This window comes from Vanellus vanellus (genome assembly GCF_965231255.1).
Source record: "Vanellus vanellus genome assembly, contig: HAP1_SCAFFOLD_45, whole genome shotgun sequence".
Lineage (NCBI taxonomy): Eukaryota > Metazoa > Chordata > Aves > Charadriiformes > Charadriidae > Vanellus > Vanellus vanellus.
Genome location: NW_028128545.1, coordinates 1144119 through 1164469, shown reverse-complemented (window position 1 = coordinate 1164469; position 20351 = coordinate 1144119). Strand labels below are relative to the sequence as shown.

The window sequence follows — 20351 nt, the reverse complement described above, 5'->3', positions numbered from 1 at the left end:
AAATTTTCAAGACCCGCCTGGATGCAGTCCTGAGTAATGTGCTCTAGGCAATCCTGCTTTAGCAGGGCAGTTGGACTAGATGATCTCTAGAGGTCGCTTCCAACTCTGAAACTCCATGATTCAGTGATTCCGTAACCCCTGTGAAAGCCCTTGATGTTCATTCACCAAGCAGAGTGGTCAAGCCCAGAGCCCCATCCCCTGCAGAGGGGTATCCTTTGCCTCTTCCAAATTGTCCAAATACTCTGGGACCTTCCTGGGGGCAATGCAATGTGGGACTATGTAACACCAGGTGCAGATCAGCAGTAGTGCACATCCCAGGCTCTGTGGAGGGCAGGCGAGGAGAAAAAATGCATGGGAGCTGTCAGAATCTGGTGTCCTCTCATGGCGCACAGTGGAAGAGACAGAAGCCATAGCTAAGCAGACAAGGGTCTCATCATCTTTAGATTCATCCCATCTGGTCCATTGGACTACTAAGGATTGACCTTAGGTAAGTAACCCCAAACTTGGTCTCCATCCACTGCTGACTTTTGCGTGGGGTTTTGCCTCTTAGGCACATGGAACTGGGAGGCCTTGCTGGTGAAGAAGGAGGAGAGAAGAGAACACAGATAATCTCAGATCTATCTACATGTGCTCTTACCAAATTCAGCAATGGCCACCCATTAATTTCAGTTCTTCTTTAAAAGTTCCTGGAGTAGTGACAGCTCATCCTTGTGCCCTTGAACTTCCGTGCAAGTGTCAGCTCTATAATACCTGTGGCTTTTCTAAACCAACTGTATTTCTGAATTCTTCCTTTGTTTTAACCCTTTCATCGACATCTATCATGCTTCATTTTCTCTATGGAGCTTCCCCATGAATTTCCTGTTTCCCCAAGCTCCTCTCCTCACAGCTGGGCTCGATTTTCTGAGTATTGGTATGACTACACTCTCCTACTTGACAGATGCTGTCCTTGCAGATGAGGTATACTGAGCTCTGCTGCCCTTCTGTGCTGCTCACATGGGCTCCCCGACTAAAAGTCACAAGACTAGGCCAAAGGCTGCTCCTCTGAGGTCTAGCACCTACACTCTTGTATTCTCCTTCCCTTTGGGAGGGCAGACCCCACTATTTCATGGACACGATAGCCAAAGCTGACATTCTTGTAACGTCCATATCCAGCTCTACCTTCTTTGAAATTAACAGGTGCAGATGAGTATTACCATTGTTGGCCAATCTGGCAGCTGTGCTATAGAGACTGGGGTCCTAAGCTGTGTCTTGACCAATATTCTCGAGAAGCCTCCAGGACAGTTTGCATGCAGTTGTGGTCCCCTTCCAGTGAATGCCAGGGCAATTAAAGTTCACAAGGTGATGTAAATAGGTTCGTTGTCTCCCACCACAATGTAACCCTTACCGGTCCCTTTTCTGACCCTTACACACAGGGGTTCACCCAGTTTATTTATCACCTAGAGGAGCTCCACAAATCTAAGCAGGTCCTTCACAACGAGGGCAAGCCTCTCTCAAAATTTCTGCCCTCCTGATCATCCTGTACCCACCCATCAGAGCACCCCAGTCATGGCAGATGTCTCAACACCCCTCAGCTCTTCTTCCCTCCAAGTGCAATGAAGAGATGGCACACACAGCTCCAGCCCCTCCTCTCTGTGCCCAGGCTGAAGGCCCTGGGGCATGGCTGGGCTGCAGCACCTCAGCTCTGGCACACTTGGGCTGAGAGCCGACTCGCAAGAGGGAAACCTGCTTCCAAGGCCCCAAGACCTCAGCTGTGCAAAGGCTTTGCTTCAGAGCAGAGACATGCTGAAGTGGGTGACAGATGGCAGTGTGAAGAAGAAATGAGGTGCACACAAACGGAGCAAGCTCTGTGGTGGAGAGGAAGCTAGTCTCAAGAAAAACAAGATGATGTTGAAAATGTCCTTGGTGTGGACATGCAGTGATTCAGGCTCACTGTGAAAATCATTGGCCTGATCCATGATTGTATCATCAAGGGGGTAGCTAAAAAATTCAGGAGAGAAGAACAAGCATAGTTTGATGGTGCAAGAACACGAGAGGAGACCCTGGTGTGATGGGCTTGCTGTTCAGGCGCTGCCCAGTGTCTCTGGAGAGAGAAGGGACAGAGCTTGTGCCACTGCAGGGGTGGGATTCGGTCACTGGCCCAAAGGCACCCACTCTGTCTGAGATGATCTGGGTGATGCCTGTCACACAGCCAGGCTGGGTGGGGATGGGGCTCCTGTAGAGGACGTCTGCTGTCCCTGTCCGGCGCATGAAATTGTTCTGAACAGCCCTGGCACCTCCCTGAGCACTGCAGGACAGAATTTGTAAACTAAATTGAGGTTCCCCTGCCCTGAATTAGGTCAGGCAATGAAGGGATGCACGTGAGACAACTGCCATCATACTCCGGGGACATGTGGAAAAGACAGCTGATGGAGAAGAGAGAGACTGAGCTCTGCCTGTGCCACATGACTCCATTTGGTCAGCTGAACCCCTCTAGGGGCTGCCCTGGGCAGAAGGAAGAGTTACAGGGGCACTTGTCCTCCACGTGGCCACCTTATGTCATTGAAGTTGGCCAAAGGGATTTCCCACCAGCCTCCACCAAAATGCCCCCAGATTCTGCCCTGTCTCTATTAACTTCTCCACTATAGCTTGCCATTCCCAACATGCCTCTTGGTCACCCCTTCCACCAAAGATGTCCCCAGGTGTCGGTGTCCAAACATCTTCCTCCTGCCCTCCCTCTCCATTACTTCACAAGGGAGCTGAGACCAGGAGCTCACATGCAGGAGCCGCTTTTGTGCCCTTGTGAAGTGAGGCCAGAGGAATGCCACCTGCTGGGGGTTTGTGGTGGGCATGGGATGGAGCTAACTCCTGTTGTAGCCCCAGGGACTACAAACCCAGGCTGAGAAGCCTCCATTGACTCAACTAAGTGGCTTCCCTCCTTAGAGGAAAAGGAGATTTCTCCCTGGCATTGTCTGGGTGTTCTCTTAATACTAAAACAACAACAAAATAAAGGTATTTTTGCATCTCAGTCTTTCTCTGACTGAGAATTGAAAACGCTGGATAGAAGATTCTCTCCGCAGCTGATGGACAAAACTTCAGTGATGACTTCATCCTGTTTCCCAGCAGGTTCCCCTGGAGCCCCAGGGACATCTCTGAGGGAGCCCAGAGGGGATAGAGGCAGTGCCACCACGGGCTGGTCCTCTGCTGCTGATCTGGGCCGGGCTGCTGGGGCGGAGGGAGCTCCTGGCAAGCGGGCAGCGCTGCAGAGAGACAGCTCTGCCCAGGAGCAGCTCCTCTGCACAGCGCAGCAGGGCTGAGGGCACTGCCTGCAGGCAGCGAGGGCAGACAAGAGAAGGGACAGAGAGGTAAAGGCAGTCTGGGGTGGGAGGACAGAAGAGAGCTCACCGGGGGAGAACCCTTCACAGCCTTTCCCATAGTAAGTCTCTGGCTGTGGGGCAATGCAGGTGAGTTCCTGGCAGTGTCTCCTACACCTCACACATGCCATGGCTGATAGGAGCTGTCAGGATGGCTCTCCTGGCTTTTCTGGTGTGGAGCAGGAGGATGTGCTTCAGAGCAGAGATGCCCCACTGCACCTTCAGAGGGACAATGAAGGTCAGTTGTCTTCTCCCAGGAAGGGCTCTGGGGTTTCAAGATAGGTGTGCAGGCAGGGGTGGGCAGGGCTGTCCTTGCCAGTAGGGTCCCTGCACCCCGGTGGCTGTGTGCTGGGGCAGGGACTCTGCCGCCTGCCAGGGTCAGCTCTGCGCCTGCCCGGGGAGCTCCCACAGCGCTCTGGGGAGAAGCTCTGGGTGGAAGGAGCAACTCCTTGCATGGCAGGGTTCAGCTTCTGCGAGGGAGAACTGCGTGGGTCAGGGCTGCTCACAGCTCAAGAGCAGTGGCAGAGGCGACTTTTCCAGAAGAACATCAAGGCAGGGGTACCTGAAAGGGAAGGATTTTGTGCTTTCAGTCTTCTGCTTTTCTGTTTCTGTGTGAGGAATAAGACATGGAGATTCATCTCCCCATTCTTGAGAAGGCCCTGAGTCTCCAAATCTGAGAGGTGAATAATTCTGGGATTAAGAAAAATCAATGCCCTACAGCTTACAGATAGCACCCAGCATCACCTTTCCAGCCTTATCAGGGTCGGTCAGATGTTCCTGTCAGAGCCTGTGCCCACAGGGATGCTCCTGGGCAGTCTTCTGCTGCCAGGAGGTGTCTGCAGGGCAGAGCTGAGCACACAGCATCTATGATGGGTTCTGTGTGCACTGCCGGGGAGGAGGCGTGCTGCCAGAGAAGGATCTCCCAGCAGGGACAGCTCCAGGCAGCAGAGCCCTGGGCAAGGAGAGAGGGAGCAGCTCCCATGTGCCTTGGGAGGGCGATTTGGGCACCTTCTTGCCATCTCCTGTAATGAGGACGCCTTCTACTGAAACCCCCCCGGTCTCCTCTCTGGCCCAGCAGAGCTTCTGACATCAAGGCTGTGGGGCTTCTGGCCAAGGTGCCTCCTCAGCCGCCACACACCAAGGAGGAGAAACTCCTGAGCACTGTCTATAGGTCCCTTTCCTCCCTCAGCAGGAGCATTTCTCCATCTTCCCCTCCTGTCCATGCTGCTCTTGTTCTTACTCTCGTACTCTCTGGGGAGAAGGGGTTCAGGTGTGGCTCACACACCAACACTGCCATGCAGCTGTGTCCGTGGGACCAAAGTCCTTCAAACCACCCAAACCTGTGGGGCTGTGGAAAATGCAGTGTGGAGCTGGGGGGTGAGCTGCCTCTAATTAGATCGGTAAAATTTTTGCACTTCTGAGAGTTTCCCTGGCATTCTCCTGCCCGAAATGCTGACCGGATTCTATTCATGGATTACTTATGAGAGAAATGGTGATGTTTAGAAGCAACCATGTCTTTAAAAGATGCCCACTGCTGTCGAGCATGGGTGACTGCTTGGGAGCCCGTGGGCAGAAGCCTCCTGCTTGTGTCTTGTTTCGCCAGTACAAAGCAGAGCTCGGAACCTGGGGGAGTAAAAAGGTCCTGAAAGGAAGGAGGAAGGTCATGTGTGTTTGGGAAGAACAGAGGTAATGGGACACAGGGAATGTGAAGAGATTTGCTCAGAGCAGTTCTTACTTGTGAGTGTGGTTTCCTCCTTTGGCAGAACATCATGAGCAAAGGAATCAGATGTCCAACAGCAGCTCCATCACCCACTTCCTCCTCCTGGCATTCGCAGACACACGGGAGCTGCAGCTCTTGACCTTCTGGCTCTTCCTGGGCATCTACCTGGCTGCCCTCCTGGGAAACGGCCTCATCATCACCGCCATCGCCTGCGACCACCGCCTCCACACCCCCATGTACTTCTTCCTCCTCAACCTCTCTTTTCTTGACCTGGGCTCCATCTCCACCACTGTTCCCAAAGCCATGGCCAATTCCCTCTGGAACACCAGGGTCATTTCCTATGCAGGATGTGCTGCACAGGTCTTTTTCTTTTTCTTTTTCATGTCAGCAGAGTTTTATCTTCTTGCTGTCATGGCCTATGACCGCTATGTTGCCATCTGCCAACCCCTGCACTACGGGACCCTCCTGGGCAGCAGAGCTTGTGTCCGCATGGCAGCAGCTGTCTGGGGCAGTGTTTTTCCCTATGCTGTGCTGCACACGGCCAATATATTTTCACTGCCCCTCTGCCAGGGCAATGCCCTGGACCAGTTCTTCTGTGAAGTCCCCCAGATCCTGAAGATCTCCTGCTCACATTCAGACTATCTCAGGGAAATGGGGCTTCTTGTGTTCAGTGCCTTGATTGCTTTTGTTTGCTTTGTTTTCATTCTGGTGTCCTATGTGCAGATCTTGAGGGCTGTGCTGAAAATTCCCTCGGAGCAGGGACGGCACAAAGCCTTTTCCACGTGCCTCCCTCACCTGGTCGTGATCTCCCTCTTTATGAGCACTGTCATGGTTGCCTACCTGAAGCCCCCCTCCATCTCCTCAAAATCTATGAACCTGTTGGTGTCATTTTTCTACTCGGTGGTGCCTCCAGCAGTGAACCCCCTCATCTACAGCATGAGGAACCAGGAGCTCAAGGATGCCTTAAGGAAACTGATGACTGGTTTCTTTTCAGAAGCAGCAATGAACTGCCCATCTGGTTCTGCATATCACTCATGATATACCTCATTTCAGTCCCAGACTTACTTTTGGTATATTTTTCTTTTTTTGTTTCTTTGGTTTTTAGCTTTTCTGGGTTGTATTAATGTTGTGAACAAAAGAGAAGAGTCACCCTTTATACTATATCTATGTCAGCATCTGCCTGTCTTGTGTGAGCCAGAGACTTTGTGTAAATAAGAAGCTGCTCTCTGTGTGTTTAAACAAAATAAAAGACCCTCTGATGATTATTTTGTCCGGTATCCTTTCTCCGAGATGTTCTCTGGACCTGCAGGGGCAGCGTCTGTGTGCTGAGGTGGAGGGGGCAGGAGCCACCTGAGCTGGGTCTGCCTCCCAGCCTGACCAGCATGGCCCTGGGCACCTCAGCCCCTGGCTCTGCAGAGCCGCACCACCAGCTCGGGGGCTGTGGGACACCTGGGGAGGGGGTGCAGGAATGGCTGGCCTGGCCAGCACAGATGAGCTCTCTTGGGAAAGTCTCTGAGGGGGATGGGCTCTGCTGGGAGAAGAGCAGGCCAAACATGGACAGAGAAACCCTTTGCTGTGGTGGGGCAGCTCAGGGCAGGCTGCCCTGCCCCTGGGGCAAAAGGACCTTCCTGAGGATACCCTGGGCCAATTCTCTCATGCCACTCTGGGCAGGAATGTTGGCAGCTGGGTCTGCAAGCTGCCTGGGGAGGAGATCTCCTCAGCATGCCGGCTGGGTGGACATTCTCAGTGGCCTCCATGTGCTGCTGTGGGACCAGTCCCAATGGGGCTTCTCTGCTGGGCTGCGCTGGCGAGAGGGCAAGAGGTGGCCAGATTCAGGGAGGGTCTGGCTGGTGGGGCTAGCAAGTGGCCCGGAGAGGAAAAATACCCTGGGAAGAGCTGAAGTGTGGCAGTGTGCAGGCTGGGGTCACACAGCAGTGTCCTGGCACAGTCAGGCTCCTGCAAGAGACATGACGGAGCAGCAGAGCAGGGTCTGGGCTGTGCCTGTGCCCTCTGGACACCCCGGGGAAGTTGCCCCAGGGTCACCATCATGGGCCAGCCAAGAACAACCTCCATTTCCAGCATTGGACATCACCCCAACTCAGAGATGTTCTTTGTCCCTTCAGATAGAGGGACACCAAATGAGGAGGTCTAACTTTGCATTCTACAGATGAGACTTAAGCATGCACAGCGTGTGCATGTGGGGAGATGGACCCGAGTGAACACAAAAGCCATCAGCTATTCCTGGGGGTGCCATGAAGGCGAGTGTGACAGACGAGGTCACTTCACTTGGAGAGTAACATCCCCTGGGGAAACACCTGGATGCAGCACTGGGATGTGCTTCCTTGAACCGAGGTCCCCATGTCCATTCCTCAGGAGGAGAGCAGAGCAGGGCGACACACCGCAGGGCTGCGGTGCCTCCCAGACTCTGGGGGTGGCGGCAGGAGGTCAGAGAGACACTGTGACCGCTGCCGTGCACTGCCTCTGCATGGGCAAGGGAAGGACTTGTGTCTCTGATCAGCCATGTGTGTATGAGGAGTGTCCGAGGCCAGCGGAGGTGTGGGCACCTGACAGAGCTCTGACATTTCTGTGTGTGACTGCAGGAACAAATCCCCACCATCCCAGGGACGTTCACCTCCACTGCCGTGGACAGGCTGACTGCAACTGCTCATGTCTGCTATGCCACCCTGTCCTGTGATTCTGGATTATGCCCTCAAATGTGCCAGAGCAGCCAGACACGTCCCGAGGTCTGTGGAGAAGGCAGATGTCAAACCCATCTTCAAGAAGGGCAGGGGTGAGGATTCGGGTAATTACAAACTGGTCAGCCTTCCTCAGTCCCTTGGAGGGTGATGGGGTCCGTCCTCCTGCAGCCACCTCCAGGCAGTGGAAGGACAAGAAAGGCTTTGCTGGACCAGAATGGTTAGGGGAAACAGGGGCATGTTGTGTAACCGGAGTTGTGCATGGCCTTTGACATCATCTCCTTATAGCAATATTAATGCTGTCTGGGCTGAAACAGTGAATGGTGGGAAGTTGGCTAGATGATCAGGCCGAAATGTCCACAGTGATACAAAGTCCTCACAGAAGCCAGTCGTAACCAGAATCCCTCAGTGATCAACATTTGGGCCAACACTGTTGAATGTCCTTATTACTGCCCTGTATGGTGGAGCCCCATCCAGGAAGAGGACATGGGTATGGGTTGGCATGTCCCTTCTGCCTGAGTATCTGAAGGGACAGCAGCAGGCAGATGGCTTGCCTACGTCTACCCACAAAGCTGAAAGGCCATCAGCAGCAGCCAGGGGGTTTAGAAGATCACAGTGAGGTCACTTCTATCTGGTCAGCTTAAAGGCCTGTTGATGTAAGTTGCTGATGAATGAGGTCACCTGCCTGGAGGGTGCTTTCTGAGATTTTTTTGAGCTTTCGTTGGAAGTGGGAAAGTGCAGGAGAGAGAAAAATGCTGTATAATGCAGCTGGGAAAGTGGAGACTGGACAGGAGGAAGAAGAAATGTCCCTGCAAGGGTAGAGCTGTAGTGCAAGAGAACGCCCAGAGAGAGTTGGTGACGATCCCATGGCTTTGTGTTCCAAGAAACAGCCTGTTAGGGCACAGCGACATCAGTGAAGGTACAGAAATTCCCAGGGGAGAGCAAAGGGGGAAAGCACCATGGGTGTCTACAGGCTGGAGGAAAACTGGGGCAGCAGTGGGACAACCTGCACTGGAAATGGCCAAGGCCGCTGGCAAAGCTGGAAGGCACAAACAGAACCAGGTCTTTGCCGTCTGGGTGATTGCATTTCTCTTGGCTACCAAGGGCTATGAGACTATCCAGGTCTTAGCTCAAGTCCCCCATGAGGACCGGGACTCGCAGAAGGCCTCATCTGCCTCTTTCTCCTCCCCTGCAGATCAGCAGGTCTGTAGCAGACACCCACCATAGCATTGCCCATGTTGGTCTGCATGATAATCCTCAGCCATCAACTCTCAGCTGACTCATTGTCCATCCCCAAGCAGAGCTCCATGTGTTCCTGCTGCTCTCTCATACAGTCCCTTACCCTCCTGGTCCAGACCTATAACCTTACCAGTACCAGAGTCCCAAGACCCCACAGTTTCTCTTGCAGAAGCTTTGGACCACCTGCTCCCTCCACTAGCCAGCTCCCAGAGCCTCTGGTCTCTCCGGTATCCAGTCATGGTCTCTCTCATGCTCCCAGGTCTCTGTCCTACCGGCTGGCTTCTCCAGCCTCATGTTTACCAGCAGTTACACACACTGACCCACCCAGCAACACGAGAAGGATGCACGCTGGGCTCTCCATTTCTGCCCCCTTAGGTGCACAAGCCCCTGTGACTTGTCATCCCCACTCCAGTGGCTGACGCTCACAGCTCCATACCTACCAAGAGCAGAGAGCCCCCTCACCCCCGCAGCACTTTGGTGGAATTGGAGAAGAAGACCGGAGAGGCTGGGCTGATCACTTGCAGGCCAGCCACACAAGGGGCTTTACCAGCAACCTCTTTAAACATAATGGGCTATTTTTAGCCCCTTTTCTTGAGGTTTTCTCAAACTTGTCCATTCCCAAACAACCTTCATTCCTCCTTTGGCATTTCCATGACATTTAGTGGTAAGTCTTGCACAAGCCCAAAGTGCTGTTTCTGTCAACACGCAATGAGCGTCACACTCCCAGAGGCAGTAACCCCCACCCTCAGTCTGGAAGGTCACCCCAGGAAGCTCTCCCATTGACGCGTGTCACTTGGCCTGTCTGGAGTGCAAGTTAATTTTCCTCACAGCAGTCTGTGTGGTGTTGTATTTTGGGTTTCTGAGCCAAACACACCCAAACACACTGCTGGTTTGGTTGTTGTGTAGCAGTGCTTACACAGTGTTGAGGTTGGGGTGTTTTTGTTGGCTTGTTGATTTTTCAGATTTTTTTCCCTGGTCACGATGAGGCTGTTTCCCAGGAGGGCAGCCAGGTAGATGCCCTGGAAGAGCCAGAAGGTGAAGAGCTGCAGCTCCCGTGTGTCTGTGAATGCCGGGAGGAGGACCTGGGTGATGGAGTTGCCACTGAACAGTTATTTGTTGGACTCTGAGCATGGAGCACTGTTGTAAAAGAAGGAAACAGTGACAAGACACAACAGACTTCTTTGAGCCTCCATTGACTCAGCTGAATCCCTTCCCTCCAAACAGGAAAAGGAGATTGTATCCTGGAATTGCCTGGGTGTCTTGTCTAATAAGAAAAGAAAAAAGATATTCTTGGCCCTCAATCTGTCTCTGATTGAGAAATGAACTGCTGGACCAGAAGTGTCCCTCCCAAGGTGAGGGAGAGAACATCAGGGATGACTTCAGGCTGTTTCCCAGCAGATTGCCCTGGAGCCCCAAGGACACCCCCAGGGAGCCCAGACGGGGCAGAAATGCTGCAGTGCTACAGCCCAAATATGCGCTCTTGCCCTCAGGCAAGGGCATAGCCAGGATAAGCTGGAGTATGTGCTTTTTGACATCCATTGCGTAACTGCCAAGGCATGGTGAGACAAGGCAGACCCCTGGGCGAATGGGATGGGAACTGGCTTTTCAGGAGAGACAGACAGGAAGGATCTGGCGTGGGGTACCCCCAAAGCGATGAAGTTTCTTTGATGTATGGAGCTCCTTCATGATGAAGGCTACAAGTTGGGTGAGCCCTTGCGAATGAGGGTCAGAGGAAGGGCCAGTCAAGGTGACATGGTGGTGGGAGACGAGGAACCCGCAGTCAAGGTGGGGAAGCTGGCACAGTCTTGTTTAAGGAACCCAATGGAAGTGTCTGGATGTAGGATCCTGGGCCTCACTGGGGACGTTAAAGGCCCTGGCATTTCCTGGAAGGGGTACACAGCAGTGTGAAACAGTCCAGGAGGGTTCTGGAGTGTCTTGGGATAACTTCTCAGCACAGATGCTAGCGGGGCCAACAAGGGCAATACAAGCCTGGATGTGATCCTTGCCAGCGTGGAAGAGATGGTCAGGGACTTGAAGTTCATTGTAAGCCTTGGCTCTCGTGACACTGAAACAGTTGCAACGCAGCTCTAAAGGAGAGTGAGGAAGGAAAGGCAAATGCCAGACATCAGAGGAGCAGACTTCAGCCTGGTGCTGGGAGTTTGAGTGGGGATCTCATGGCTGGCAGCATTGAAAGGCAGCCAAGCACATAACAGCTGGTCTTCAAGGACAGCATCTTCCAAGCACAGAAATGGCCTATATCAAAATTCAGCTGAAACTTCAGAGTCAATTCAAGGGCACCATAACGACCTGGTACTACTTCAGGGACAGTGGAAAAAGAAGCACAGATAAGATGGTATCACTGCTAAAAAGTGGGCATAGATAGATCTATGTTGTGTGCTCTCTGACTGCGTTATCACCAGCAAGGTCTCCCAGGCCTCTGTGCCTCAAGGCAGGACTCTAGAGGAAAACATCCAACGGTGGATAGGAATCAAAGCAGGGGCTACTTGAGCAAAGTCAAATGTTACCAGTCAGAAGGGACCAGATGCATAATTTTGTACTTCCAGAGAGGGAGAGAAAGGGCCATCAGCTTGCTGGTGCATGTCCATGGCCTATGAACCAATAATGACAATTTACAGACCAGCATCAAAGTTGAGAATATGAAGACTTCTCACACACTTCTTATACCACGTTGTTTCAGATTCTGCTTAACATCTTCCTTAGGGATTGATGCAGTTGCCCAGAGAGAAGTGGCCACTGCCTCAGAGATACCCGTGGGTAGGTGATGTCCCCACATGGCACTGGGAAAGGTGACTCAGGGCAGCTGGGAGACTTTCTGGAGCAGGAGCTGGTGGACATGTGGGGTAGGCCAAAGCATCTCACTTGAGACAACTCATTTCTCTCCCTTTGAGTAAAGGGAGTTCTTGACAATTGCACCCAAGCTGTCCAGCGCTGGAGGGGAATGAGTAACGAGTGTGTCTAGATGCTGCAGAGTCTCCTAAAGGTGCTCCTGTAACCCAGATACACTGGGATTACTGCAGATTTGGCTATTCAAAAGAGAGCATTTTGTTCACTTTTTCTCTTTGCTTCCCTCTGTTGATCGAGGGAGCTCATGACATCACCGTGTGCCTCACTGTGAGCAAAGATTGAATATGGAGAAACAGAGTCCATTACAGGGAGGGCTTTGGGTTCTTTGGATCTGGGCTTGGCAGACACATGTGTTTTCTGTTGGTCTAATGCCATCTGCTGTGAACAGTGGACTTGAGAGGAAGTAATGTGGACTTCATTTAAAGCAGAAGAGTGTATTATATTTTTTATTGAACCATCTCCTCCTTTGTTTTTGTTTCTGTGACATTTAAGAAACATCCCTCTGTGTCTGCGTGCAGCTTGTTCTCTAGGTAAAGCAGGTTGGAACCAGTGCCAATGGACTGCAGTGGAGGAAGCTCAGCTGTGAACAAGGCTGCTGTAGTCCCGGGTGGCTGAAGAGAGAAATGGGGTTGGGGGTTGGGACAAAGACCGCCCACAGAGTGTCTGTCATAAAGGATCTTGACTGCCCTACACATTCAGCCTCCATTTGGAGATGTTCACTTTCAGTAGCGTTTGGAGATTGCCAATATCACTTAATGTGTAAGAAGACAAATGAAGACAAGTGGGTAAAAAAGGAAGTCCTTCCTTACAGTTTTTTAGTATTGAAATATTGTCACTGTTGACATCTCTCTCATTAAGCAGATAAGAACTGAGGAGTGGAGGAAATCATGGTCAGAGACCTGGCTTGAGAGCTGTGCATGTGAATGAGCCCTCTGGTGCCACGTTCCTGAACTGCAGATCCTGACAGACTGACCAAGCCTCTGGAGAAGGAAAAGGCAGCAGCAAAGCTGCAAGTTTCTGAGGGTGTTAGCGAGCCCCACTGAGGGCCATCACTGGAGAGACCATGGAGGGATTGACCAGGAAAGGGACCATCTGTGGGGGCTGATGAAGCAGGAAGTCAGAGGCACTGGTTACAGGTTGAAAATCCAATGTGTATGTGACTGTAAAAGCCCTGGATGTGTTTCATCAAGCTGGATGTTCGAGCCCTGACCCGCTTCCCCTAGCAATGGGGATCCTTTCCCTCAGGAATGGGATTTCTTTCCCTCATGGGACACTCAGGGCTCCTCCTGGGGGCAGTGAGATTTGGGGGTGTGTGATGCCCAGTGCAGGACAATGCGAGGGCTCCTCCTTGGCTCTATGGAGTAAGTGGGTGAGTGAAGTGGTAGGAAAGTGCTGGAGCTGAAGGGACCTGGTGTCCTCTCGGGATCCTGAGGGGAAGAGACAGCAGCCATAATTGGTTGCACGAGGATTTCAGTTCTCTTGAGCAGTTCCAGCCCCCACAAGGGGCCATCCCCACCACAGGATGTCCTACACTGTCCTATGCCAGTGACTATTTTTCAGCAGATACTGACCACCAACCCTGCGTCCCAACCTAAGCCTGACCCGATGACATCCCAAGCTCTAATGATGACTCTCTGTCCTCACTGAGTATAGCACAGAGAAAACCACTATGTTTTGTGTCTCTGCTGCCCTGCGGGCCTGTGGTGGAGGTGAAGCTGATCTCAGGAAGGAAGAGATGATGTTGAGAGTGTCCTTAGTGTGGATATCATGTGGTTCAGGACCACTGTGAAAATCATTGGCCTGATCCATGATGGTGTCATCAATGGTTAAACACTGTAGGAGAGAAGAACCAGCAGAGTTAGAGAGCGAAGGAACACAGTAGGAGAGCCTGGTGTGATGTGTTTGCTGTTCATGCACTCTACTGGAGAGAGAAGGGCCAGAGCTTGTGCCACTGCAGGGGTGGGATTCAGTCACTGGCCCAAAGGCACCCACTCTGTCTGAGATGCCCTGGGTGATGCCTGTCACACAGCCAGGCTGGGTGGGGACAGGGTTCCTGTCCTGGACCTCTGCTGTCCCTGTCAGGCACATGCAGTTGTGCTGGAGAGCCCTGGCACCTCCTCGAGCACTACAGGACAGAATCTGTAAACTAAATTGAGGTTCCCCTGCCATGAATTAGGTCAGGCAATGAAGGGATGCACGTGAGACAACTGCCATCGTACTCCAGGGACATGTGGAAAAGAGAGCTGATGGAGAAGAGAAAGAGAGAGACTGAGCTCTGCCTGTGCCACGTGACTCCATTTGGTCAGCTGAATCCCTCTAGGGGCTGCCCTGGGAGGAAGGAAGCGTTTCAGGGGCACTTGTCCTCCACATGGACACCTTGTGTCATTGAAGTTGGCCAAAGGGTTTTCCCATCAGCGTCCACCAAGATGCCCCCAGATGCTGCCCTGTCTCTATGAACTGCTCCACTACAGCTTGCCATTCCCAGCATGCCTCTTGGTCACATCTTGCACCAAAGATGTCCCCAGGTGTCTGTGTCTGAACATCTTCCTCCTGCCCTCCCTCTCCATTACTTCACAGGAGAGCTGAGACCAGGAGCTCACATGCAGGAGCCGCTTTTGTGCCCTTGTGAAGTGAGGCCAGAGGAATGCCACCTGCTGGGGGTTTGTGGAGGGTATGGGATGGAGCTAACTCCTGTTGTAGCCCCAGGGACTACAAACCCAGGCTTAGAAGCCTTCATTGACTCATCAGAATCTCTTCCCTCCAAACAGGAAAAGGAGATTGCTCCCTGGCATTGTTGTGGTATCCTGTCTAATAAAAAAAGAAAAAAGTTATTCTTGGACCTCAACTCGTCTCTGATTGAGAATTGAAACTCCTGGACAGAAGTGTCTCTCCCCAGCTGAGGGAGGAAAACAAGTGATGACTTCATCCTGTTTCCCAGCAGGTTCCCCTGGAGCCCCAGGGACACCCCCAGGGAGCCCAGAGGGGACAGAAAAGCTGCTGCCCTGGGCTGGTCCTCTGGTGCTGAGCTGGGCCGGGCTGCTGGGCCGGAGGGAGCTCCTGGCAAGCGGGCAGTGCTGCAGAGAGACAGCTCTGCCCAGGAGCAGCGCTGGGGGCACTGCCTGTAGGCAGCGAGAGGAGACCTGCGAGGAGGAGAGAGCTTAAAGGCAGTTGGGAGTGGGGGGTGCTGAGAGCTCAATGGGGCAGGAATCTTCACCGCCCTCTGCGTGGTAAGTCTGTGGGTGCCGGGCAATGCAGCCCCGATTCCTGGAGGGATCTCCTCAAGCTGCTCCATCTGACAGCGGCTGGGCTCTGTGTAGGAGGATACTCTCAGTTTCTGTGCTGTAGAGGAGGAGGATGTGCTCCAGAGCAGGGCTTCCCTGCTGCCCGGTGAGAGGGACAGCTCCTGAGAGCTGCCTTCTGCCGGGGATGGCTGTGGAGGTGTGCGTAGGGGTGTGCAGGCAGGGGTGGGCAGGGCTGTCCTTGCCAGCAGGGTCCCTGCACCCCGGTGGCTGTGTGCTGGGGCAGGGACTCTGCCGCCTGCCACGGTCAGCTCTGCGCCTGCCCGGGGAGCTCCCACGGCGCTGTGGGGAGAAGCGGCGGGTGGAAGAGTGAGCGCCAGCAAGGCAGATGCCTTCTGCTGCGGAGAGGGACCTGTGTTGGTCTGGGCTGCTCCCGGTTCCGCATCACCCCCAGGACATTTGCAGAGGGTCCTTCTCAAAAAGGACATCAGGTCTGCATTGCACTGAAAGAGAAGGAGTGTGTGCTTGGAAATTCCTCCTCTTGGCTGGCTGGGTGGGCAGTGCGAGGTGGGAATGGATTTCTCCTTTGTGGAGCTGGCATGGAGACCCCATTTCTCTTTAGCACTTGTCTGAGCCTCTCCTGATCCCCCGCAGACCCAGAGATGCCCCTGGGCAGTGCCCTGCTGCCAGGAGGGGTCTGCAGGGCAGAGCTGGACAGAGTGTGGGATGGGGTCTGGGAGCAGTGACAGTGAGGAGACATCGGGACAGAGAAACAGGTCCTGACAGGGATAGCTGCAGGCAGCGAAGACATAGGCAGGGAGAGAGGGAGCTGCTGCCAGAAATGCCCAGGCAGGGGGGATCCCAGACACCTTCACTGGAGCCACCCCCTGCTCTCCTCTCCCACCCAGCCCAGCCTCTGCCCTGATGGCCATGGGGCACCTGCCCAGCGGCCTCACCCTTGCAGAGGGGAAATGACTCAATCCCCGACCGCCTGTCCCTTTCTGCCGCCCTCAGCAGCAGCACTGGGGCATTTCTCCAGTTTTCCCCTCCTCTGTCTGCTCCCCTTCTTGTCAGCACTTGACTTGCTGGGATGAGGGCTGGGGCTAAGCTGCAGTTAACAGACCAACCCTCTGGCTCCTGCCGTGATGATATGTCCATGGGAGTAAAGTCTCCTCATAATCTGTGGGCTCAGGGCAAAACAAATGACCCAATTCTCCCTTCCAGACACCCCACCCATAGGACATTTAAATCCTTCTCGGAGGGGCTCGTGCTAGGCTGCAGCTGCTCTCCAGATCGGCACAGCATTCCCGTGGCATCTCTGTGTTATCCAGCAGCCCCACGGAGGACACCCCTCAGTGCTCAGGTCATGGCAATGCTGCCGGGCGTCTTGGCGCAGTCAGCTGCAGGGAGTCCTCTGTGTCCCTGGCTGGGAGGGGAGGGCTGAGATCCTCCTCAGGTACGATGAGGCGGGCTGAGGGCTTTGGAGAGGGGTACAGGGAAACTGCATTCCTCTGGTCCCAGCAGTGGCCAGTTCCTTCTCAGGGGAACAGCTGAGTCCATCATCATCCAGCTCCAAGAGGTGCCAGCACAGGGCAGCTGAGAGCAGGGCTGCTGGACAGACCGACTGCCCTCACCCCACACGGAGGGACAGCCCCTCAGCCTCTCAGGACCCACACGGCTTCACACGGAGTGCGGCAGAAAGTCCAAATATTTCTGCCATAAAACACTCCTCAGGTGCGTGGGGGAAACAAGAACAGTACAAACAAAACAAAATCCCCACAGCTCTGCTCTGCAGTCAGGTGAACTGGGAGCAACAATGCTGAAAAGCTCTTTGACGTTATTAGTGGATTTAATCTGAGATAATACCATGTTCCTATTTGCCTATTTCTGCAGGGTATGACTGACCCCTCCAGAGCTCACAGCAGAGTTCTCTGCTCCTTGGGGCACCCTCAGCCACCACAAAGCAGAGCTCACAAGAAGGACGTGCCAAAGATCGTCTTTAAGAGGGAAAGGCAGTCTCTGATGCTTCAGAGAGACACAGAGCAGTTTTTTTATTCTTAGTAAAGTCTTCACTATCTTTGAACTGCCTTTTCTTATTTGGACAGTGCCCCATGCTCAGAGGAAGCAAATGTCCAACAGCAGTTCCATCACCCACTTCCTCCTCCTGGCATTCGCAGACACAAGGGAGCTGCAGCTCTTGACCTTCTGGCTCTTCCTGGGCATCTACCTGACTGACCTCCTGGGAAATGGCTTCATCATCACCACCATCGCCTGCGACCATCACCTCCACACCCCCATGTACTTCTTCCTCCTCAACCTCTCTGTTCTTGACCTGGGCTCCATCTCCACCACTCTCCCCAAAGCCATGGCCAATTGCCTCTGGAACACCAGGGCTATTTCCTACCAGGGGTGTGTTGCGCAGGTCTTTGTCTTTTTCTTTTTCATGTCAGCAGAGTTTTATCTTCTCACTGTCATGTCCTATGACCGCTATGTTGCCATCTGCCATCCCCTGCACTACGGGACCCTCCTGGGCAGCAGAGCTTGTGTCCGCATGGCAGCAGCTGCCTGGGGCAGTGGGTTTCTCTATTCTCTCCTGCACACGGCCAATACATTTTCACTGCCCCTCTGCCGGGGCAATGCCCTGGACCAGTTCTTCTGTGAAATCCCCCACATCCTCAAGCTCTCCTGCTCACATTCAGATTACCTCAGGGAAGCTGGGCTCCTTGTAGTTAGTGCCTTACTAGGATTCGGGTGTTTTGTTTTCATTCTCTTTTCCTATGTGCAGATCTTGAGGGCCGTGCTGAGGATCCCTTCACAGCAGGGACGGCACAAAGCCTTTTCCGCGTGCCTCCCTCACCTTGCCGTGGTCTCCCTCTTTCTCAGCACTGGAATGGTTGCCTACCTGACGCCCCGAACCATCTCCTCTCCATCCCTGAACCTGTTGGTGTCCATTTTGTACTCTGTGGTGCCTCCATCAGTAAATCCCCTCATCTACAGCATGAGGAACCAGGAGCTCAAGGATGCCCTATGGAAACTGGCTCAATGGACATTGTTTCACCAACCCTAACCTCTCTCCACTTCTCTGCACCTTTTTCCGAGTTTATCTTTGGCTGGGTGCTCATTTTTTTTCCCTTCTGATAATCTTTCTTATAGATCATATTCTAGGCTTATACTACTTCTCCTCAGGCTTGATCATGTTGTGTCTGACACTTGCACATTACTGAATTAGACGAGCAATGTCCAATAGCAGGTCTTCAATAAAAGGGCATCTCCTGGGTGCAGTGCCTGAAGCCTGGACTCTTCCTCCAGAGTTACTGCCAAAAAAATGCTGCACAAATTTCTCTTTTAAAGTGTCTGCTCTCTTTGCGTTCTTCCTGTGTTTGGGGTTAAGCACACGGTACCCTTGGGTTCTATTGTATCAAGAGTTCTGTTTTTACAGGCTCTCTGCTTGGTGTCCGATGGCAGAAGGTGCTGCATGAGCTCCCAATTACCTCTGGCCGCATCCTGTATGACAGGACTGATGGCATGTAGAGGTCTCTCTGGAAATGAATTTGGAGGGGTCAGGAGAGGATGGGCACTGGCCACTTGTCCTGAGCTGGGAGTGAATGGAGACTCAGAAGGTGATACACCCTCGAAGGTGAAGTTGCTCAAAAGTAAAGAACTCAATCGGGATACCCACAAACAAGTTCCACGGGAGTCAGTGGACAAACAGCAGGAAGAAGGAAGGGACACTGGTGAGATCATAGAATCATAGAATGGTTTTGGTGTGAAGGGACATTTAAGATCATCTAGCTGCAACCCTCTGCCATGGGCAGGGACACCTCCCAGTAGACCAGGTTTCTCAAAGCCTCATCCAGCCTGGTCTTGAACAATTCAAGGATGGGGCATCCACAACTTTCCTGTGCCTCACCGCCCTCAGAGTGAAAAATTTCTTCCTAATAGCTACACTGTCTCCCGTCTTCTAGTTTGAAGCCAATACACCTCATCCTATCCCCACATGCCCTTGCAAAAATTCCCTCTCCAGCTTTCTTGTAGGCCCCCTTCAGATACTGGAAAGCTGCTATAATATGGGATACGAGATACGGGAGCTGCCTGCGGAAGCCCAGGGTGCTCGTGCTCTTCTGCAGAGTTTTGCCAGTGGGGGCAGAAAAGAGGGCATATGCTGTCGGGATTGAGCATCATCTACAATACGAACGTAGTCCCAGCTCTCCCAGGGTCTCCTTGTCCATAATGTGCTCCAGGCCACAACCATCCTTCCGGCCTCTGCAGGACTCGCTCCAGTCTGCGAGGGTCTGTCTTGTGCTGGGGAGCCCCATACTGGGCACAGCAGAGCTGATGTGGTTCTGTGGAGGGTTATCTTTGACCAGCAGCCAGCCAGACAACCAGCTGCTCACTTGCTCCCCCTCCTCAAAATGATACCGGGAGAAGAAGATGATCCTCTCCTTGATTTGTCTTCTACAAATCTTATGAATAAGCACTCTTGACTCCTCTGAGTCATTAAAAACACATTAACCAGTGCAGGTTGTGGTATAGACCCCTGCAGGACGCTACAAGTTACATCCCTCAGTACTCTGTATGTATTTCCAAGCAGAACCTTGATCAACAAAGATGTTGAACAGCACTGGTCCCAGTACCAGCCCCTGAGGAACACCGCTCGTAACTGGTCTCCACTTGGACATGGAGCTCTTGACCACAACTCTTTGAGTGTGACTTTGAGAAGTCGTGGCAGTCTGGTGAGGCTCCTGCTGACTGGAAAGGGGGACACATAACCCCTGTTTTCAAAAAGGGAAAAAAAAGGAAGACCCAGAGGTGAGGTGTATGGTCACAGACAGCAATGGCCGGTGTGTGGGACTGGTCTGGGACAATTTTCCTGGGGCAGGTTCTCCGGGGTGTCCAAGAAACTGGCACAGACCAGGCCTCTCTCTTTTGCACTCTTTCTGCCTTGCTTCCTTCACCATCTGCCAGCAGATCAAGGACTGGCTCCAAGCCTGGTGCTACCAGCAGGGCTTCGGGTTCTTCCACCATGGCCTGATTCACACAACACCAGGCCTGCTGGTAGCGGGTGGGAAAAGCCTGTCTCTCAGGGGAAAAACTGTTCTAGGACTTGAGTCATCAGGGCTCATTGAGAGAGCTTTAAACTAGGTTGGAATGGGGATGGGCACATAACTGGGCTCGCTAGAGAGGCGCCTGGGGGTAGGAGCTCAGCACTTGTGGGTCAGAGTGCTAGTATTTTTGAGGATCG

At 53.0% G+C, this 20351-nt stretch overlaps 1 protein-coding gene across 1 annotated transcript; it reads left to right on the top strand.

The window, feature by feature from the left end:
• Positions 1-5136: 5136 nt before the first annotated feature.
• On the top strand, positions 5137-18176 carry LOC309684229 (olfactory receptor 2B2-like; the record flags this gene model as incomplete). Its single annotated transcript, XM_082500168.1, has 2 exons — positions 5137-6048; positions 17229-18176. The coding sequence occupies 2 exons, from the start codon at positions 5137-5139 to the stop codon at positions 18174-18176; spliced, it is 1860 nt and encodes a 619-aa protein (XP_082356294.1).
• Positions 18177-20351: the final 2175 nt, after the last annotated feature.